General features: G+C 39.5%; 3 protein-coding genes across 7 annotated transcripts in view; 2 read left to right on the top strand and 1 right to left on the bottom strand.

Annotated features, from left to right (window-relative positions):
• Positions 1-13,542, bottom strand: part of lnx2b (ligand of numb-protein X 2b) — a 32,672-nt gene extending 19,130 nt beyond the window's left edge. Inside the window, exons 1-2 of one of the 5 annotated variants that reach the window (XM_031302976.2) lie at positions 409-659; positions 263-301 (exon numbers count right to left, since the gene is read on the bottom strand). The gene's annotated coding sequence lies outside the window, so the exon portion shown is untranslated. Of the gene's footprint in view, positions 1-262; positions 660-13,521 lie in introns of those variants that run through there. The other 4 variants (XM_036001837.1, XM_031302979.2, XM_031302977.2 and 1 more) reach the window with 4 other exon arrangements.
• On the top strand, positions 11,938-18,114 carry slc25a43 (solute carrier family 25 member 43). The gene is made up of 5 exons (XM_031302983.2): positions 11,938-12,376; positions 14,398-14,639; positions 14,829-15,001; positions 16,661-16,795; positions 17,376-18,114. Exons 1-5 carry the CDS (start codon positions 12,105-12,107, stop codon positions 17,586-17,588), a joined length of 1,035 nt encoding a protein of 344 aa, XP_031158843.1. The 5' UTR covers positions 11,938-12,104; the 3' UTR covers positions 17,589-18,114.
• Positions 18,115-18,697: 583 nt separating this feature from the next.
• On the top strand, positions 18,698-20,993 carry slc25a5 (solute carrier family 25 member 5). Its single transcript, XM_031302984.2, has 4 exons — positions 18,698-18,961; positions 19,722-20,208; positions 20,303-20,443; positions 20,578-20,993. Exons 1-4 carry the CDS (start codon positions 18,851-18,853, stop codon positions 20,733-20,735), a joined length of 897 nt encoding a protein of 298 aa, XP_031158844.1. The 5' UTR covers positions 18,698-18,850; the 3' UTR covers positions 20,736-20,993.
• The last annotated feature ends 2,302 nt before the right edge of the window (positions 20,994-23,295 follow it).

Genomic DNA, 23,295 nt, shown 5'->3' on the forward strand with positions numbered 1-23,295 from the left:
GACGGTATCTCGGTTACACAATAACAGCCGATAAACTGACATGGCTTCACCTTCAGCTCAGAACCTGCTGAGAAAGCGCTAACTGCTACACACCTTGGACACGGAAACTCACTTTTCTGAGTGAATATGTGCTCTTATACATCTATATTTAACCATTAAACACGAGCTTTGAACACCCACAACAGCGAGAAACATCTTTGTTTGATGTCTGTGTACATAAACGGACAGAATTAGCTTAAGTAGAGACCGAAACTCGCCTTACCTGTGTGAAGGTTGTTTTCCGGAAGCAGCTAACGTATCGCTAAAACAAAGAGAACACCGTGAACTCAAATAATGAATTTAAAACAGCCTCCACAAAACACCGGGGCAGCATCTACACCGTCGATGTTTTCTGACATTTTTCTTTACCGCAATGCTGTCGTTGAATTATCCCAGCCTGATGTCCCAGGTGTAGTTCAACCTACAGGCGAAGGCTGGGCGACTTTCCCAGTTTCGAGCAAACATACTTGAAAGCCAAAAGCCGCAGCACAGGAAGAAGCCCATGCAGGTGTAGAGAGTACTGTGCTCTGTTACTGTAAGTATCTATAAATGCAGTTATGTCTTTTTTCAGTCATTTATAACAGAAGCTGCTCGCCAGTCTACAATCAAATGACTAACTAACTGTTATTATCTTGCATGCAGAATAGTCCATGAAAACAATACATTTGCCCAAATTCTGTAGCATGTTTGTTCTGTGTAGCCCAAACTCATTATACAGTTCTACTCAAGTAAAAATAACATATCATAGTCTAAAAATAGGTTACTGCATTGCACATCCTGCAATCCAATTGTTAATTAAGTAAAAGTACAAAAGTAGTATCAGCAAATATAGCAAGCAATATAATCTGCAAAGTAACTACAGCTATTGCACAAAAGGGATTGGAGTAAAAAGTACAATATTTCCCTCTGAAATGGAGTGGGGTAGAAGTATAAAGTGGCATAAAATGGAAATACCCAATTAAAGTACAAGTATCTCAAACTTGTACCTAGGTACAGTACTTGAGTAAATGTACTTAGTTACTGTCCACCACAATTTTAAGTACTTTATACACTACTGGTTACTTTATTAGTCTATAAAGATGTTATACAGAGTGAATAAATTATATTATATTTTGTAAATGGCAGTGTAGTACTACGTATAGTTTTGTATTTGACGTATACAGTATGAACGGAAGTGGACACACTGATATCAGACAAAATACACTAACATTATATGTTAATTTATAACATTTTACAGTCAGAGTTGAAACAATGGCCAGATTAACCTGCTAAAGGGGCCGTGCTAGGCACTACCTGACCCCAGATGCGCTGTATAGTAAAAAACATGGGACTATGCAACATATAGTTGGACGGATGCATATCTTCACCTGCATTGCTATCATATCTGTCTCTTTTGCACTATGCATCTGCCCTGGCATGCTCAACTGTTATTCTTCCCACCTTTGTTATCATACAGTTTTTGTACATCTACTGATCTACATCACTATCTAGACCACACTTTGCACTAACTGTACATTGACTCTTTACTACAGCTCAGCATTTACATAATAATAATAATAATAATAATAATAATGTTTATTTGATATAGCACCTTTCACAGACAAAGTCACAAAGTACTTCACATGATAAAAATTTGTACAAAACATAGTAAGTTATAAAACTAAAAAGACTAAAAGACTAAAAACAATCATTAAAAAATCATCATTTTTATATACACGAATCAAAAGCAAATTTAAACAAGTGCGTCTTCAGCTGCTTTTTAAAAGCTTCAACAGAGACTGCAGAACGTAAGACAATTGGAAGAGCATTCCACAGGTTTGGAGCCACCGCTTCAAAGGAACGGTCACCTCTAGTTTTTAAACGGGTGCGTGGGACAACCAGTACCAGGACAACATAGACTGTCTATTCATATATATTGCATTATAACTGATCTACATCTATTGTCTATTTGTGTATATTGTGTTATTACCATATCACTTCTGCATATCCATCGACTTACTTACACCTCACTTTGTGCCGGCTTTGTAATGCCAACTTAATCTGCACTTTATGTAGATAGATAGATAGATAGATAGATAGATAGATAGATTTTTTTATTGATCCCAAAAAAATGGGAAATAACGGTAACCTATTGTATTCTGTATTCTTCTATTGTATTGAATGTGAACTGTATGTTGTCTTGCATGCTTATGCTTTTCTTGGCCAGGTTGCCGTTGCAAATGAGAACCTGTTCTCAACGACCTACCTGGTTAAATAAAGGTTAAATTAAAAAAAGGTAAAAAACAACCAAAATAACCCTTTAAACTACATTTTGACATAGCTCTTTAAGACAGAGCCTCGTTAATACTGTACTTTTTGCTCCACATTATTTATTTGAAAGTTTAGTTATTTTGCAGATTTAGATTATTAATATAAATCAACTAGTCAATTATAATGTATTATTATAGGTTAGCCATAGGCTATATAAAGTAATTAAAATAGCTCTATCTTTACAGCTGCAACATTAAAGTGATGAATACATTAATGCATCACTAATTGTAATCTAGTAATATAATATACATGATTCTGAAATGGCACATTCTGCATAGTAAGTACTTTTACTCAAGTTTGAATACAGAACTTAGAGTGTATTTTTACACTGTATTGCTACTTTTACTTTGACTTTACCTTTACTTCATACCAGCCTACATTCCAAACTTGCTGTCTTACCAAACATCTGTAAGTGAACACCTGGATGATGCTGAATAGAAAATACTACTAGTTTTGGGACTGTGCCAGTTAAAAGGACTGACACATGAACACACGGTGTAAAGCACCCCCTGCAGAATGGAAGGGAAGTCTCTGTGCCATAAAACTTCTCTGTGAAAGCCTGTTTCCCCCAGGATTTATAGCGGTGGTACAAAGTGACATTTGCTGATACAAGCTCACAGAACGAAACACTCCATTGTGGCAATACAGATGTCAGCTGGACAGCCAGGAAGTTTTTTTTCTGTATCCGTATTAACTGAATTAATGGGAAGTGTAATACTTTCTATTAAAAAATGATTTCCTCACATATTAACCCACTTTCTTGCCTCCTACCTAAATGAAAAAAAATATGTACATGTTGTATTCACTGGCACAAACGATAAAAAATTATTTTTTACAACTGAATAGATTTGAATGTTATTGCAATGAAAAGAATTAAGAGAAGTAAAGTTTTTATTTTATTGAAATAGCATAAAATCACAAAACTAAATTGAACTGTACACCTAAAGGTCTGGAGAACTGTAACTCCACTTAAGGCCAACAAACAAATCACTAAGCGCTTATGGTGACACTTGGCTGTCAGCGTTAGATGTATATATGCCAAAAAACATTGTTTACAACAACTTGACAGCACAATGATACCTAAAAAATGTGGACTGGGTTTGAGGGCTTCCTCTAACTTCTAACAGCATAGATGAGAAAGAGTGACACCGTGTGTTTAGATGAGGTATCATAACTGAGTTGCTTGAAATTGCTCAGAAATGTAAGCGTATAATGGCAATTTGTTGTTGATTGATTACACATGGCAAGCTAATGGACAACTTGATTATTAGACTGAAGGAAAGCTATTATAACATCATCAGAAATTCTAATGATAATATGCAGCTGCACATCTGCTGTGTGCAGCTGCCTTGGCTGCCCCTTTTTGTCAAATTGTACTTCACAGCATTGAATTTGGTCCTTTTCTGATGGGAAACTTGGAAGTGGGGTGAAAACACAGAGACAAGATAAACACTGACCTAACAATACCATACATCCTGAAGCTCTGTCTCGCTCTCTCTCTCGCGCACAAACACCCACATACACACACACACACACACACACACACACACTCTGTTTGAGCTGCGGTACCAACAAACAAGAAAGAGGCTGTTTGTCTTTCCTGGGATCAGTAAACATCCTCAACACAAACAAGTTCCTCTGGAGTGAGAGAGGAGAAACTCACACCGTCAGGGCAGCTGCACTCTCACTCCACCACAGCCTTTGATGTCCTTCAGAGAGAGCAGATAATGAAGGCCCCTTACATCTTAATTCTTTTAATTGGAGCGTGGATGTAACAGGTCGCTGATACTTCACTGTCATTCTCTTTGCTTGATGTGAACTAAGGACAAATTTAAAAGAAATCATAATCCTTATTTTCAAGTTGTGCGGAAAAAACTAAGTGCAATTTGTCTAAGTAAAGAATGATACCTCTCCAGTCGGCACTCACTAAAAAAGAAAGCCTGTGTGGCTGAAAACACATCATTTTCATACATATTTATATTATTGTCAACAAATTCCAAAAAAAGGCCAAAACCAACAGTACGGTCCTGATTCATTCCTACTGAAGATATACATCTTTGAAACTGGTCACTCATGTATACGTTTATAAAGGGCTGAATAATTTCCTAAAACAGCTGGGCTGTATAGTTTATAGCGAACATCACTCAAACAAGAGTAAATTGTGCATTTGTTGGACTATTTTCAACTATTTGCAGATTGATACACATGTTGTGCTCTGGTGAGTATTTACTGCAGCAGGAAGGTGTACCAGTGCAACGGTTCATCATTGATGTGTTTTTGGACGGAATGGAGGTATATGGCACAGGGTATTAAGCTGTAGCATGCTTTAGCTACACAGACAATTCTTTTTGTTTTGGTCTTGTTTTATAAGATTTTTTGACAATTAAAAATATATATATATTGAGTATCATCAAACTTGTCCTTTAACTTCCAAGTACTACACCTCACTAGACCTTGTTTAGTGAAAGATAGTGAGGCTTTCGAGACAAGTACATGTGTATCTGCTCCTTTGTTTTGAACTGTTGCTAAGAAACCAAGGACACTTTAACTCTGCAGCAGCTTGCTAACCTCCCCTCTGGCCACAACAGGCTGAAAAAATCCCTCCCTTATCTTGCCCTGTGTGAGACAGCGAGACATTTGGTTCAGGCCACAGCTTGCACTGCAGCCCCAGGTCCTGTCTGGCCTCCACATGATGGCTTTTAATCAGTGATTTAAGATAAAAAAACACACTAGACCACACTGTGACAAGCATCTCCTCAGAGGGCTCACAAATGTTTTGCCTGATCATGGCTTCATCATAAAAAAAATTAGGCATTATTTGTGTTTTCTGTTTTTCTTTTTAAAGAAGCTAAACATGTAAAGAATGCTAATACAGCGTGACATCCTGAGGACAACAAGCTTGTGAGTTTGTGTGTGTGTGCATCGCAAGTCTTTCCAGTCTTCCCTGCGTAAATATGTCTAGCCCCAGATGATCTTCAAGGGCTCGCTTGTTTGTACCTGCCGTGTCGTTCTGCTCGTCCGCCCAGCATGACACCCTGTAGCCCAGTATCAGCCTCTCAGAGATCAAAAGACCGTGGAGATTCTTATCAGATAATATTCTTGTCCACCTTCCCTCCCCTTTGAGTCCAGCCTCCTCACTCTGTTGACCTGAACCATGCACATGTTCCTTATGGCCCTTTGGCCTTTCCTCTTCTTATCACCATGGCGGCCAGGCCATGATAAGGCAGGTCCAGCCTCGGGATAGAGGGAGGGTACTGTCTACTCTTTCTAAAACTTCACAGTTGCATAACTCGGACACTTCAGGGCAGTAAAGAGGTTATCTCAGCTCTGTGCAAGTAGTATTGTGTTTTACACAAAAAGGAGTGAGAAAGTGAGATATGTCTCGTCGTTCAAATTATATTGATCATAAATGTGTTATATTGACTTGTATTGCACATAGATCAATTTAAGTGTATACACAAGTCTTGCTTATTTATTGAATTTTTTTTTATTGTTGTAGGTATAATTTCGTTGCTTCTGTGAATTTTAACCAGGATGAGACCTGATCTTTTTGCTGTCATCCTGGTTTCAAAAAGGCTGAAACCTGTTCCAACACAGCTACTTTTTTTAACACTGAGATGTGACAATTATACATCTGTCTCAGTGTTCTATGCATTTATGAGTAGGCTGAGCAGACAGACAGGGAGGACTGGTGTCCAAAGTCACGACCCTGCCCTGACCTGGATGAAGGAAATGGTCACACTGCTAGAGACAAAGCAGGGCAAAGGAGAGTCTGAGGGGCTGGCTGGTCAGCCTCTAACAATGGGTCCGTGCTCTAAGACCGCGGGCCACACAAAGGCCAGAGAAACCCCCTCCTTTCCACTCCCACATTGCAATAGAGCTGGCATTTCACACTGGCCTGTGAACAGCCATTCAGTCAAACTACTGTTTAACCTGACCCCTGGCCTACACAGAAATCAAGATGAGTCTGGCAGGATGTATTTAGGTAACTGGCCTCTCTCTCGGCAACCAGTCTTTACTTCAGTTAACATTATATTCATTGTATTCTTTAAATGCAAGATGTTTCCTATTTTGTAATTTACTGTGCCAAATTCTTATGAATATTCCTCAAAAGCATGTAATCAATAGGCCACCCAATAAATAATGTGTCAAGTGATGGGTGTAAGGGGCAATAGCTCCCTGGGGAACAAGAGACACCACAAGACCCTTCGTCTGGGTCAACTACCCTCGAGCCAGGGCTGAGAGAAGCAGCCACATGACCCTCTCGCTTCTCAATGGACTGCTCCTCCCCTCTACCTGTACATGGCTCGGATCAAGGTGTGGGGGCTGCATATCAAACAGACTGAGGCCTTTGATGTGGATGGAAACACAAACACTGATTTGAGCAGAGTCGTAACAGCTTATTTGTTCCCTTTAGTCATTCATTGAGCTGCTTGTTGAATGTGTATGTCTTCAAAGGGTTGCAGCATGCACCGGTGGTACAGTAGCCGAGGAGGCCCTGAGAGCGCGCTGGCCTAGTGGGTTGTGGGAAGGCCATCTGGCTTCCTGTTCCTTACATTTGATATTGATTTATTGGCTGTACATAGAAAGATAAGGGGGCACCAGCTGTCAGAAGTTCTCCTCTGCATCCTTAAAGACAATGGGCCTCCTGGTCATCTACATCCTGACTAAATAGGTAATGCATCATTCCTTGTTATGTTTTACAAGGCAAATACAAATAACACAAAACAATATGACAATTTTTGTATAAATTCCAAATTAAATTAAATAAAAATTAAAAATCCCCACAGCTGTTTTTTAAAAAGCAACACCAAACGCACAACTCCATTTATAATGTCACAGCACATGGGCTAATATTAATCCCACATTAGTATATCAATAATTGATGGATCAGCACTTGAAACAATCATAACACAAATGTACTCCTGAAGGCTACACATTTACTGCCGATTTGACACTTTATAGACTGTATTTAAGCACATTTACTGGTTTGCAGGGCTGAGATAACAGTAGTTTCGGTGTTTGTTGTATTAAAGACTGTTCCCAGTAATGAGGTGCAAAATTGCATTTACTATTCCTAACAAACCCTGACAACATTTCACAGTTTAACCCATCACAGAAACCATTAATTCAAAATTAGGCTCCTATGAATAACAAGTCTACCATTCCTGTTAAGTGAGCCGGGGAGTGCGGCAGTTTGGCCTGAGCCTTGTTGGTAGAGGTGTCAACATGGTGCCAGAGTGAATTGTACTTATGCCTGATTTTTCTCACCAATACACCCCCACCCTTAGAAAAGAGACACACTCAAATACAGACAGGCTTTGGTGTCACCAACCCCAGCCTGTTCCCTTCCCCCACCCTTTCTTCCCTTTCCCCTCCCCTGCCAACACAAGCCTGTGATGTGACTGTCTCAGATAATGAGGTGAGAATTTTATTACACCAGTCTGTGAGGATGACAGTGACTCAGGCCCTCTGTGCAGCATCCCTGGTATCAGGCGCCCTCTGCTGACTGCTGTGAGCTCATGCCAGATGACTTACAGTCTCATCCAGCAATGCACTTCAAAGTGGGAGATCAAGGGTTGACTTGCGCATACCCAGAGAATGACAATGCCTCAGCTAGCCTACACCTACTGCTACGTGCCAGTCCCAGAGACACAAAGACATACAGGCTACTCCCGCACTGCTTTGCTGCAAGGAGGAAGTTCTCATTCAGGAGGGGGATATACATACAGGAAGAGTGCTCTGTGTGTATTCTCTATGAATACTGGTGGGTAAAGGCAAGGTGGAGACAGAGTGGCAACAGATCCTTGGTGGTGTCCTGTTTGATTGCTGAAGCATTAATTGATAAGATACAGCGTCACACTACTTATCTTTAGAGAAAGACATCCCATTATCTCATGTATCACAAACCACACACACATATGACAGTGAGATCAAAGAAGTTTCAAAGCATTTTCAAAGTGGGCTCTTTTATTGCTCTGGGGAGCAAAAAATGTAAGCCTACTTCAGCATTCTTCTGTTGGAGCACAGTTATGATGTAAATTACATAGCTCCTCTTACCAGCCTATAATCTTGGCTCTCAAGATTGTATTGATTTGCAAGTAAAACGATTCAAATACCCCTGAACTTTAGATAGATAGATAGATAGATAGATAGATAGATAGATAGATAGATAGATAAGACTGTATTGTCCACCTTGGTGGAAATTTGTCTTTGGCTTCTCCAAAACATTAAAATACAACCAAGACATTGGATGTTATCAAACATTAAACATACAGCACACTATTACTACACACCATTAAACATAAAACAATAATTGGGCAGAAACAACAGCAGGTGGAGAGGAGGTAGGATACAGCCTACAAGAGAACATATTTAAAAATACCTTGTCTTTTATAGTGCAGTCATTTTGCAATCAGTGCCTCTACGGTATGGGAAACGAATGACCTCTTATAAATATTCCGGCTCGCCCTCGGGACCCTGAATCGATGGCCAGACGGGAGCAACTCAAACTCAGAGTTTAGTGGGTGTGAGGCATCCACAGATACAGTATCTGTCTGGCCTTCCTGAGTACTGCACTGTCAAATAGATCACTGAGTTGCTTTTGTGGCCTGCCAATCACCAATACTTCGGTTAACATCTAGGGACCCTCATTTTGCTACTGTTGAAGTTTGGTGATATTTTGAGACTTTTTAGTGGTACAAAATAGCGATTTATTTTTACTTTCCCTGTGCCCCGAATACTAGCATTGTAAGCTAATCAGCGGTCCGCGCTAGCTTCGTTCAAGCTACAAACACAATCGATTAGCATGAAAACATGTCCCAGAGAACGACAGAGTGGGTACACATCTGTTATTAACCCCTAGGTTCATTTTGCGCCGGAATTGTCCTTTAACAATTTTGGAAAGCTTGGTTTTGTCTTTTACGTTCAGGTTGCCATACCAAGTGGTTATATTAAACTGTAAAATACTTTCTACCAGGCCCCTGTATGCCATCTCAATTATGTGTTGACTAACACTGAAGCTCCTCAGTTTCCTGATTAGAAACAGGCGCTGGTTGGCTCTCTTAAAAAAAAAAAATACTCTTTTTGTATTGTTTTGTTTGCATTAAAACTTAAGGTATGATAAATGATTTTGCCCAAGTACTTAAAATGTTCCACTAGGGGTGATGTTACTGATCCCTCTTGGTTTTGTTTGTACTAACAGTTCTTTTGTTTTGGCGATGTTAATTCCCACATGAGTAATCTGACACCAGTTTGATGGCTGAAGTAAGATCTGCCTGAATAGCTTATATGAACTATAACTTCAGTATCTGCACATCTCAGGGCATTAGTCTGCACTCATTTCTTAACCATCACTCCGATTATTTCCACTGCATCAAAATTACTTCAATTTTTTCAAAGGTGAAAGCCAGTATCCCATTCACACACACACACACACACACACACACACACACACACACACACACACACACACACACACACACACACACACACACACACAGACACACACAGACACACCCTTTTCCACCCCAGTAGGCAGCTAGAGGGGGAGTGAGGGAAACTTCTTGTGATCAGGTTGTCATTTCCTCTTGTTGGCTCTGTTATTCCAGATAGCCTTTGTGGAGGAGCCAAGTGGTCCAGCCGCAGACAGAAGGTGGGCTCCTCGCATGCATCTGAGGTTGTCAGCCCGGCAGGGGAGAGAGGCACTGCTGGCAGGCAGAGACCAGGAGAAAAACAAACACGGCGCTGAAACCAGACAGAGACAACTACTTTGCTGATGAATACAGTTAGACAGTAAATAATCTGTCTTCTTGGTACAATAAAGAAAATATATTGGCGCACAGTGGCACTGCAGATGAAAAACGAGGATATTACAATTATCTTTGCTTTGGTTTCCAACCCACTACATCTCCCCTCTTTTACTCAGAGCATCACTAAACAGAAGGCTGGTTAATCCCTCAATGGTGAAATTCAAATGTTGTTGTTGTTGCATTACACAAATAGGCCCAAAATACACACACATGCACACATACACACAGGATCCATGTAAATGCATGACAAATGAGCCGTGTCAGATCGAAGGGGAAGCCACGTCGGCTGGTCAGTTGGGGGTGCATTGCCTTGCTCAAGGGCACATCGGCAATGCCCAGTAAGTGGACTGGCAGCTCTCCAGCTACCAGTCCACATTCCCAACTTTGGCCAAGTCCACCCCGGACTGAGCTACTGCCGCCCCCAACAAGTGAATTTACATTTTGAAATAATGCCATGCCATTTTGGCCAAGATTCTCTTAAAAATAGATATTTGTCTCTCAATCAAGTTTCCTAAAAAATAAAAATAAAAAAATAAATAAAAAAAAGATATAAAATAAAAAAAAAACAACAACAGTATTTTAACTGGTACTTAGAGTAGCCTCCAAAAAACATGCTTGTGTACTTTTAGTTGAACAGTTTATAGCCTAAATTGAATGATATTCTATTATTTCACTTGGAGTATCGCGCCACCTATAGAGACATATAGAGTCATCCCACCAATCCCTAAAATATAAGGTTACCATCAAGGGCGCCCCTCAAAAGGTCACCTGAAAATATGAGGACTGGTTTAATTCAACTACTTCACTGTTTCTTATCTACTAGAAGTACGCCAGTGACAAAAAGATAAAATTGCACGCAAGTTTGACTTCCTCCACTGTTATCTCTGCACCTACGATATTAATACATTTATGCAGTTTTGACCTTCAAGAGAAATTTAAATGATGTGTCTGGTCTTACAAGTCCCTATTTAATAAATTAATATAACACTCTCGATGGGGCCCTTCATCATAATGAGTACTTTTACTTTTAAATGCTTATGTCCATGTCAGCAGTGGAAGAAGAACTCAAATATTTACTCTCTACTTAAGTAAAAGTTATATTAGCATCAAAAATAAAGTAGGCTACCAAAAGTAAAAGTACTCATTATGCAGAATGGCCCATTTCAGTAATATGTTATTATTATTTCACTGGATTATAAATATTGATGCATTAATCTGGAGGCATCACTAATTGTGCAGTAAAGGTGGAGCTAATTTCAATGAATTGACATACTGCTGGGTATCTTAATCCATAATGAAACATCATGATTTATTAGTTGATTTGTATTTTGTATTAATAATTTGAAAATGTAAAGTAACTAACTAAAGTTATTAAGCAAATGTAGTCAAGTAAAATGTATAATATTGGCTTTCAAACTGTAGTTGGGTAAAAATATAAAGTAGCACAAAATATAAATACTCAAGTAAAGTACCTCAAAACGGTAGGCTACTTTTGTAAATGTGCTTACTGGCAGTTACATTCCACCACTGGTCCATATTGCTGTTAATACTTTTACCCTACTACTACCTACTTTTGATTTTAATAGTGTAGTATTGATACTTTTACTAGAATAAAGGGTGTGGATACTCATCTTCCACTGTTTATAAGTATGAGGACACATCTGGGCCAAGGACAACACACTGTACTGTGTGTAATAATGGATTTGAAGTCTTCCGTGAATTTTAACCAGGTCAAAGAGCGCCCCCTAGTGTTACCGAGACGTGACTACAGCTCACCTCCAGTAAACAGTGACGTGTTTTTGTCACATAACACCGCTTGGTGGGGACAGGAGACGGATCCTCCTCCTCTACTGTACAGTTACAGGTCTAACCTATATAAACAAATAATTTATTATCCCTCAGAGAAGACTAAAATTATCGCAGGAAGCAGACAGTTCATCGGTGATGGCCTCGGTTAAAAAAGACAACAGACTGACGAGCTCTCAGAGCTTTATGTGCGTCGGTTTCGCCGGGGTTTTCAGTAAAACCGTCACGTCGCCCCTTGAGGTGGTTAAAATTAAAAGTCAGGTGGGAACTTTTCACTGCAAGAAGGGTTTCTGGCAAAGTTTTCTCCTCATCTACCAGAATGAGGGAATTCGAGGATTTTGGAAAGGAAATCTCGCCTCTTGTCTGCGGTTGTTCCCCTACACCGCAGTTCATCTCACAACATACAAAAAGTAAGTAAAGGTTTAATCTAAATCGTGTTGTCTTATATCGACCTAAAACATCTCTTGTGGATGTTTTTCATGTGGTTTGCTCAGTGTTTATGCCAAACAATGGCATCTATGATGCCAAACTAACGTTAACTTGTTAGCCATCTTGGTCAGCTGACACTGAGTTAGCAAGTTTGTTTGGCGAACAGTGTAAAAAAAACAACAACTAGAGAACACATATTAACATCAGTAGAAGAATATGTGGTAATCAGATGAATTGTTAATGGTTTGATCTTATAAAATAACTAAAGGGTTCGTTTAAATTATCTGTTTACATTCATCCATGCAGCTAAAAATGTACTTCCTGTTCTACCGTACCGTAAACATTCTATTTTATTAGCCAATCAGAAGGCTGGATTGGCTCAGTCGATACTAACAGTGACGGGGGTTATCCTTGCTCTGAGTTTTGTCTCACAGGTATTCGCCTATCCCCTCCCCGATATTAGTGACAGGAATGAATGATAAGTCGATCACCAATAGTCGCTGTATATTGAGTTTATAACTGTAATATAATACTATATTGTTTTAAGCAAAAATGCCCAAAAATGTGCTGCTTCCAATGTCTCTAACGTGAATATTTGCTGGTTATCTAGCTTTGTCTTCTATGATAGTAAATTGGCCGGGGAGTGTAACTTTTGGGTCTAATTACTACTCTAATTACGCGCTGTGGATTAAGGTCTGGCAATGCGAGACTAGTTTTGGTCTAAAAGAAATGCTTGGGCTCTGGAAAAGCTGTGATGGAACTGTTTTCTGACATTTTATCAAACGAATGATTTATTGATTAAACCGTAAACATAACAAATGAATTAATAACGAAAACGTGTGTGAGTCGAGGACTCCTAACCATATATATGTATATATGTCCATTCATACATATGTATGTTGGTTCCTGGAGAAGAGGACATTTTGTTCTCATCATGTCAGACGAAGTGTTGCCTGTGAGGTTGAAGTCAGGGCATATAGCCACTCCTGTTTCTGTCGGGTTACTACAGGACAAAACATGCCGCAATGCCTCCGGTAGCATGTCTGATATATTAACATGCAGGGAGCGAGGACCCACTGCCATGTCAGTAATCCAGCGCGCAGTCATAAATATTTACTGTACTTACTGTAGTGAAGCTGCCGCAGTCGGTAGGTACCCTCATGTGTGCGTGCAAACACCTGCCCTTTACTGTACTGTACAGTGTGTTCCAGAAAAAGCCCTTTTAATCTTTGTCTCTCACACACACACACACACACACACACACACACACACACACACACACACACACACACACACACACACACACACACACACACACACACGAACCCAATGTGACATCTTAAAATGTCTTGTTCTGTCCAAATGAACATTTTAGATTTAGTAATCTATGTTTTGATCTTGGTGCCTATGATTCTATGTGTTGTGAGGTTGTCAGATGAAAGTCATCTGACAGTCAAAGAGTTAAAATTAAAGGGCCAAGGGCTAAGGTACTGGACACATGATGAACATTAAAAATGACTGAGAGACAGGGTTTGAATGACAAGGTCTTTACCTAGTCAGCATTTAGTAACTGTTCTTTTGTTTGCCTGATGATATATAAGGCAAGGCACTCTGAAGAGACTGGAAGGAACACCATGTTTAAGTTTACTCTTCATCACACCATCAACAATAATTTATACTACAGTGGGGTTTTTTTGCTTCATGAATGAATTTGATTATTACAAATGGTTGGCAATTGATTTTCTGTCTATCGACTAATCGATTAATTAACTAATTGTCTAAACACTTATATATATATATAACACATTTTATTTAAAGCTTTTCAAAGTACTCAAAGACACATATTTATGTATGTGTATATACAGTATATGGTTGATATTATATATATATATATATATATATATATATATATGCCGGTAAACTACCCAAGACAAAGGACAGAACTATTCACTTTCTGATCAATGCAATCTGTACACTTAATTTTGCCGTCCTCTGTGTCCAGGTTAGTCCACCTTCACATGGATGAACTGGGCTTCATCTCTCAGTGGAGAGCCATATTCGCAGGCGGACTGGCTGGTATTGCTGCTGCCCTGACCACATACCCTCTGGAGGTGGCAGAGACCAGGCTCATCATTCAGAACTGCAGACAGCCCACATACGTCGGCGTAGCTCACACTCTCTCAAAGATCTACAGGAATGAAGGGCTGCTTGCTCTCTACAGGGGCTTTTCCCTCACGTTATTGGGTGTGTTTGCATATTCCTAGCAGTCATGTAGTTCTAATGTTTAAAAATATTTAATATCCACTCCTTATTAAAGGTATTTATTTTCCTCCTGACAAGAGTTTTCGTCTGCAGTCTTCCCATCATTTGCAGCACACATTTCATAAATGATACATTTTACTGTAACTTACAGTTCATTTAATTTGTATACAGGTGCATTTCCCTTTTCTATCGGATGCTATGCAGTCTACATGAACTTGGACAAACTCTGGCAGGAGCCACCTTTTCGCTTCACTCCCCTTCAGAACTTCATTAATGGCTGCCTCGCAGCAGGAGTGGCCCAAACACTCTCCTACCCTTTTGAAACAGTTAAACGGAAGATGCAGGTAATTTACCACTCGAACACTTCGCTTTCTCCATGTAGGATATTTTTTTTAGGATAAACCCATTAAATAATTTCAATAATTAAAATAGGATAATTCATACATATGACATCAACATTCAAGTATTCTAGTCTGTTAGTCAACTAATGGCTATTAGGCTCATGATCAACTAAGAATGTTTATGATCTTTTAAAGGGAAATATAAATTGGCAGGATTTTTAAAGCTCTCTCTATGTGACAATTCAATTGCATAGGGACAATGCAGGAAATCATTTAATAGGTGTTTCAATTAAATGAACTAATCCTCTTTAAATGTATCTGCTATGACTCTTAGAAATTGTTTCTCATCATACTTAGCTGAAATTATTTGGAAAAATCTGTAAACACAACAGATTTACAGTATAGCAGGTCATTTGTGCTGGCTGTAATCCCACATTTAGTCCACAGGGGGGCAGTGGGCGTGTGTATCCTAAATTAAGTTTAGGCTTTCAGGGTCACTCAATGTTTTTGAACATTGAAAGTTTCAATTCTCATATCATTAGCAGTTTTTAAATTGACCCTCAACATAATTGAACCTGCTGTGGCTATATATAGCATTGGTCTGCACCCCTTTGCCCTGAAGTGATGTTTGAGATGTCTTCCGCATGTTGGGGAGGACACATGGGGAATAACAATGGCGCTGCAAAGGACAGAATACTACATCCGGTTTTATCAGCCTATTATTAGCTACCACGAGGTTAAACAGCAGCTGGGAATGTGAATGTGTCCCAGGTCTTCTGAAGCTATAGATAAGTTCTCTAAAGATAGCCGGTTACTATCAGACAGCAGCAAGCAAGGTGAGAGTTGCGTATGTCCAGTCCACTAAACCATCACAACCATGTCACCTTACTATAAAGAACAATAGTGATTTAACTTGGGGATTCAGCTCTTGTCTATGTCTCACAGTTAAGCATTAAAAGTCAGGCAGAGAATAAATGATAGGGAAACAGCTGAGGATGTTTGCAGAAGCTTAGGGTAGCTAAGTATTGTTTAACTCACGGGTTAGCTTAATGTTTCCTCGACAAATGAAGTTGTTTGAACAGTCTAATACCCCAAATGGCTGCGTGTTCCCTTTGGGAACCTTGAAACTTCTAAAGATACATTTCCTCTGTCACACAGCAGTCAGCCTGTAGAGTTGTCGGCGTGACTGTCTCTTACAGTTTGAGCTTTGATATGCTGTTAACTTACATAATTATATATATTTTCTTAAAGTTTCCTTTTATTGTTAACCAGGTTTGCTCCCAAGTTTCCATCTCTTGTGACTGTATTTTAACCACCCTCTTTTTTTTTTACTTTACCCTCAAAAAGACAAAACGTTGTGTTTATTATATGATCCTCTTGTCCCTATATTTAATTTTGAAACAGTGTTGTTTATTTTACTTATTAAATAAATGTTATATATAGCCGATTTGTGCAGGTTAATTACCATAAAAGTCAAATCAGTACACCACTAATTAGCAAAACACTGCTGATATATAACTTAATTAAACCTTCCTCAAAATTGCAATGCGTTCCATCTGTCTTGTCATGCTTCACTTGACCTTTCTGGTTATTACTTTACAGACACCTAATGACATTTTTCTGATTCACTGCTGTTCATTTTCACTTTCATTCTTTTCTCAGGCACAGAGTGCCCGTCTTCCCCATTTTGGTGGAGTTGACGTCCATTTCAGTGGAATGATGGACTGTTTCATACAGGTTGTTAAAAACAAGGGCGTCCTCTCACTGTGGAATGGCCTTACTGCCAACACAATAAAGGTACCTTTTCACTTGTTTATTATTATTATTATTATTATTATTATTATTATTATTATTATTATTTATATCTCTGCCATATATTGTACTCTCTATCAGTCATATGGATAAAGTACTGGTCTACTTTATCTTGGAACTGAAATAACTGCACATGCTCAGGAACATGAGTGACTTTATGACGGTGAGAGAATTGTAACCCATGGCCTACGCAAAAGGGATAGTGAGGACAGGGTGGGGGCCATGGAAAGCAATGTTCAGTGTGTAATTCATAGATCATGTGCAAGGTGAGCAAAGTCTGTCTCTGGAACAGCATGCTCCACTCTCCTATTTCAGCTGGAAATGTCAATAGTTGGACGCTGTTTAACAAAGTGAAGGCCTTGTCATGAGCAGCTTATTTTGTTTTCACCAAACTGTCAACCTGAATGAAAATAAGTTGTAGACACATTAAGGTTTTATCTGGTAATGCCCAAACCAGACCACAGCCTTCTATGTGTGGATTTATGGTCAATTTTTTTCACATTAAGTGTAGGCAGCATCACACTGAAAGACACTCATCTCTATCTCCCAACCTCTTTCCTCACAGATTGTTCCCTACTTTGGCCTTCTTTTCACCTGCTTCGAGATGTGTAAGCAGGGCTGCCTTTACCGCAACGGGTACATCGTCTCACCCCTGAGCTACAAACTTGCACCGGGGGTCGACCAGAGCCTCGGGCCGTACGAGCTGGAAGACGCAAAGCGCTACTTGAAAAACAGGGACTTTGGGTCAGGGGAGTCGTCTTTCAGAAACCGCTGGTGAAACTTGACATGAGAAGATTATCTTGTGAAAAACACTGACTGCTGACCACACTTGACCAGCCAATTGAAATACGTGTTGTGTCTATGATAATTACATAGCATTTCAGGTTTCATGTCTTCATAGAAGGCGTTACCATCTATTTAAATGATGTCCTGTCAGCAACGGTCTACCTCTTTCAGAAACATTGTTATTTTATCTGATAGTATTATTTGTTAATGAAATGTTCCCTCACCCTTCATATCTTTCCATAACTGTTTTTAACCAAACATTATGTGCCTTGAGCATTAACTATTTATTTCAGGGCTTATTTCAGTTATTGACATCAAATGGTGCCATACTGTAGTTTATTAACGTAACTTGCAAATGCGCTTTTACTCCACTTCTTGTGTGATACATTATTTGTTTAATGTATAATGAATGGAGAAATGTTGATGCTTCTTATGTTTGAGTATGATCAATCACGTAAATGTGCTAACATTGATTGTGATGAAAGACGTGCATAAAACATTAAAATTTCATTGAGACAGCTTTGGCACCAAAGGTGTTCTTTTTGTATGTTTTTGTACGTCTTTAATATATTTATAATATGGCTTAACCTTGAGTCCTCATTGCTGAGGACCACATTCCTCTCTTCATTTTTTTTTTACTTCAGTGAATGACTCCATTTTGACCTATAGTAAAAATGCAACCTAATGTCTGCACTTTGCTACTAGTGTACCTTGTTTCCAATGAATTTCCGATTTCAATCAGGCCGACTTAATATTTAGTTAATATGGTTGGATCAGTCAGCTGATTCAATAATGTCCTCCTCCATACTGTGGGAAACTGAGTGACAACTAAAGGACATTAACAGATGGGATGACCTTTACCCACCATAGCCTTCAGGCCTCAGCTGCTTCAAAGTGACATTTGACATGACTTTGAGCCAAATTTGATCCAAAAAAATTAAAACAATGGAGTTCTGTTGAGATGTGATTCAATCAGAATATCTATATAACTAATTAAGTAGAATAGTTAAACAGTTTGGTCTTGTTTTGAGTTTACTTGGGTAATGAGAGAGCACCAAATCTGAATCAGACATCAGTTGACCCCGCCCACTTCTACAACAGCCGACCAATCAGACGCGAGAGTCGAACTTCACGGTTTCTCTCGCGTTCAGTCTTCTTAAATCCCCTCTCTACTAGTTAGGAGTCGGCCATTTCAACTCCACCGGCAAACCCCACCGACTAAAGTAGCAGGACTGTGTCTGATAACATCTGAAGATGAGTGAGACAGCTATTTCCTTCGCCAAGGACTTCTTGGCTGGTGGCATCGCCGCTGCCATCTCCAAAACAGCTGTAGCCCCCATCGAGAGAGTCAAGCTTCTTCTCCAGGCGAGTGCTAACAGAATGATTTCGCATGACTCTTTAATTAGTTGCTGCTGTTAATTAGATCCTGTCGTGCTCGTTTGCGCAACACAAAACTGTCGTTGTTAATTTGCAGCATTTTCATTCAGTAATTTCTAAGGGATGAAGGGTAAGTTTAATAAGATGTAGCCTAATGATACATTGTGGAAAAGGACATAATAATAAAAAAAGCTGATGCATTGTTAAAGGTAGAAGCTGGAGTGTAAACATACTGAATTAGTAGCTCTGTCAGAGTTTGCTGCAGGCACAGACAAGCAATGAGGCGCATTAGACCTGTTACGTAATACACCCTGCCAGTAAGCTGCTGTCTTACCAAGCAAAAAATGCAGTGTTGTAAAAGCCAGACAGGGCCATCTACTGTGACTATGGTGTTCAAAAGTGCACATCTTCCATGACAGATCTTTAGATTGGCTTGACAACAACCAGCCAAGGTCACAGCAAGGTTTGCGCCATGGCACTGCTGCATTGGGCCTGGGCTCAGCAGGAGCAGGAGGGGCTGTGAATTGTTGAATGGATGCCATCAGAGTTGTACTAGTTGCACATGGATAGTAATGCGTCTGTCAGACAGACACATAGGAGTCATGATTAGACAAGTTAGAGGGCTAATATGTTAACTGTAGATGTTCATTCACACTGATGAAGAAATAGACTGATGTCAAACTTGATCTGCTTATCATGCCTTTTTATATTATAATCTCTAATGGCTGTATCTCTTCTTTAATTACAGGTACAACATGCCAGCAAACAGATTACAGCTGCCACACAGTACAAGGGCATTATGGACTGTGTCGTCCGAATCCCCAAAGAGCAGGGCTTCCTCTCATTCTGGAGAGGGAACCTCGCCAACGTCATCCGATACTTCCCCACTCAGGCCCTCAACTTTGCTTTCAAGGATAAGTACAAGAAGATTTTTCTTGATGGCGTGGACAAGCGCACACAGTTCTGGAGATACTTTGCGGGTAACCTAGCATCTGGTGGCGCCGCCGGAGCCACTTCCCTCTGTTTTGTCTACCCCCTCGACTTCGCCAGAACACGTCTGGCTGCTGATGTCGGCAAATCCGGACAGGGGCGTGAGTTCAAAGGCCTGGGAGACTGTTTGGTGAAGATCTTCAGGTCTGATGGCCTCAAGGGTCTGTACCAGGGCTTCAACGTGTCAGTACAGGGCATCATCATCTACAGAGCCGCTTACTTTGGCGTCTACGACACGGCAAAGGGTGAGTTTTCATTATCAGGCATTGAAAAGCTTGATGTACCTTGTCTCAGTGGAGCCTTTGAGACTTTAGTTAACCTTCCCAATTTCTCTTACAGGCATGCTTCCAGACCCCAAGAACACACACATTTTTATAAGCTGGATGATTGCTCAGACTGTGACTGCGTGTGCTGGTTTTGTGTCCTATCCCTTCGACACTGTCCGTCGTCGTATGATGATGCAGTCTGGACGCAAAGGAGGTAATAAACGCACACAACATATCAAAAGTAGAATTTTCTGTTTTTGCTGCTGATACTAGAATAAACGTGTGACAACTGCTGATACTAGAATAAACGTGTGACAACTAGAATAATTCTGTGTCCCCCCCCCCCAGCCGACATCATGTACACTGGCACCATTGACTGCTGGAAGAAGATTGCACGTGACGAGGGCCCCAAGGCCTTCTTCAAGGGAGCCTGGTCTAATGTGCTCAGAGGCATGGGTGGCGCCTTTGTGCTTGTCTTGTATGATGAGCTTAAGAAAGTCCTCTAAGTTGTTTTTGTATGTTCACTATTCATGTTGTGAAGTTTTACTGTAACATATCTTGTACATTTTGGAAGAATTTAAATGCCAGGCTATATTTATAGGGACCAACTAGTATTTTCTACTAGTTGCACAGGGGGAATCTGTTATGCGCTTCTCTCTTGGCCCATGTTTTTTTTTCTTTTGCCTCTTACCAGAATGTCATTCCCTGAACACAGGAACCTTGCTGAAAAAAGAGAAATAAACACAACCTACTGAGTGAATCTCCTTCCTGGTTTCTGTGATAGAATGTATGAAGGGTAACCTTACAGACAGAGTGACCGAGTGCCGCAGCTGACGTGCTGCTTCCGGAATCCATTTGGCAGCGTCCTGTGTGAATGTAAGCTTAGAGCTGCAGAAGTCTCTCAGGTTGTATTTGGAGGCGAGCCAAAATCAGCTGAGGAAGTTGACCTCCTGATGATATTTCAACCAAGGCATACTTGCAGAAAAGTGATATGCAGGAAGTCGCAAACACGTCACATATTGATGTATATTCAGCAGAATGAGTGACTTCCTGCAGAAAAGCAACCATGGATTAACTCGCAAGGTGGATTAATCCAACCTTCTAAATATACTTTCATCTCCTGCCAAGTGTCTTCTGACTCCCAGCTGGTGTGACTGAGGACTTTAACCTTGAGTTGTTTGAACATTCACCAGTATGACACACCTGCTCGTTATTTATTATCTTATAGTAAGAGTAAAATGCCAGAAAACGAACTTCTAAAGCTGATATCTTACACATTGAGGTGAATGTGTGTGGTCATCCTGTGAATTTAAAAACCATTACATAAGCAGTATGTAGTCCCTGTGTCTTGCACATTTAACCCAGACTGATCTTGAACAGAGGACAGACTTATTTTAGCGATACTATCAGATTACATGATTTACTCAGCAGGGTGTAGTCAAATCTCCTTTCAGTGAAAGAAATCAGTTTGTAATACTGTTTTGACCACTCCATTCCCAAAGGTCCCTCTCAGCAGGTAGCACATAGTTAATCCTAAAATCAGCAAGCCTCTTTCTACAGCTGCTCCATTACAACTTTAACAAGGATTAGTGAAACTGTCTGTGACTGTCTGTGTTAGTTCACCGCCCATAGACGGCCTTTTGTACAGTCTTGTGTAGCTTTAGATATGCTGTGCTTCCTCGAGGTCAAGTCGGGGTTAACAAGTCAGACAAGTGTCGCCTTTTTCAGTGTTTGTAGGCTGCCTGCAATGATACATTTATTAATATTTCTCAGTATTTAGAGGCCATAACTATTGAAAGTGTTTATTTAATGTTTTGAGCCTCTGTTAGATATTCCTGCAGATTGTGACCTCATTATTTTGAAATGTATAAATAAGTCTGCATTTACATGAAAACCTATGTAGATAACTGCAGACCAAACCAAAAAGTGTGACACACAGTGATTGAAAAGGGTCTCAAAGATTAAGGTCAGTGAGAGTTTTATTTTCAAATTAACATGGTAAAAAACATTTAAATTCATTTTAGTAAACCCTTAAGCATTTATACTGAAGGTCCCTGATATTGCAAATAGAAACACCTGCTGTAACTCCTTTGTGTTTGACGTTGAGGTGTTGTGGCCCAGTAGTGGGGGAAATATTCAGATCTTTTACTTAGATTTTTTTACTTAATAATGCAGCAATATCACACTAAAATATTCAGTTAGAAGTCCTGCATTCAAAATTTGACTTAGTTAAAAGTACATTGGTATTAGCAACAAAACATACTTGAAAGTATCAAAAGTAAAAGTACTCATTAGGCAGGAGAATGGTCATTGTAATGCTACTGTATCATATACTATATTTTCACCTGTTATTACTATAACATTACTACTAATGTTGCAGCCAGTGGATGCTTAGCTAATTTTAACTACTATACTTTGTATATGTTACTATTTGGTGATTTTCTATTTTAAATGTTAATCTGAAATGTAAAGCTGTCAGATAAATGTAGTGGAGTAAAAAAATAAGTATTTGCCTCTGAAATGTACTGAAGTAGAAGTATAAAGTAGCTTAAATGGATATACAGAAGTATAAGTATTATAAGCAAAATGTACTTAAATAATTAAATAAAAAAAATATCCATTTTACGCAATTATATTATTAGATTACTATTACTAATGCATTCATGTGTAAATCTACATTGCAACATATTGATAAGATCATTTGTTTTACGTGACTATTAACTGTCAAAATAATGCAGTGAAGTAAAGGTATATTATTAGTATAGTACATTACTCTAGTAAAGTAGGCTACAAGTACCTCAAATATTGTACTTAAAAGTACTTGAGTACAATACTTTAGTTACAATCCACCGCTCTTAAAAGGGTTTGATCGTCAATGTTTACACATGGAGGTCTACGGATCACTGGAGCTTCAGCACTTCACATTAAAAGCTTTCTGTCAAGCAGCCTGTTGCGTAATTTCAGCTGTGAGACTGAATTGCGTCATAAATCCACCGGGTCATGACCTCAGTGATTTCCACTCATGAGGAAAAACCACACAAGGCAGTAGGGTTTTTGATAGTTTGA

This window comes from Sander lucioperca, chromosome 1 (genome assembly GCF_008315115.2).
Source record: "Sander lucioperca isolate FBNREF2018 chromosome 1, SLUC_FBN_1.2, whole genome shotgun sequence".
Taxonomy (NCBI): domain Eukaryota; kingdom Metazoa; phylum Chordata; class Actinopteri; order Perciformes; family Percidae; genus Sander; species Sander lucioperca.

Coding starts and splice junctions, on each gene's coding strand:
- slc25a43 (XM_031302983.2), top strand. CDS start 12,105: ATGGCCTCGGTTAAAAAAGACAACAGACTGACGAGCTCTCAGAGCTTT. Junction 14,640..14,828: donor CTTTTCCCTCACGTTATTGG/GTGTGTTTGCAT, acceptor ATTTGTATACAG/GTGCATTTCCCTTTTCTATC. Junction 15,002..16,660: donor CAGTTAAACGGAAGATGCAG/GTAATTTACCAC, acceptor TTCTTTTCTCAG/GCACAGAGTGCCCGTCTTCC.
- slc25a5 (XM_031302984.2), top strand. CDS start 18,851: ATGAGTGAGACAGCTATTTCCTTCGCCAAGGACTTCTTGGCTGGTGGC. Junction 20,209..20,302: donor CGTCTACGACACGGCAAAGG/GTGAGTTTTCAT, acceptor TTTCTCTTACAG/GCATGCTTCCAGACCCCAAG. Junction 20,444..20,577: donor GCAGTCTGGACGCAAAGGAG/GTAATAAACGCA, acceptor CCCCCCCCCCAG/CCGACATCATGTACACTGGC.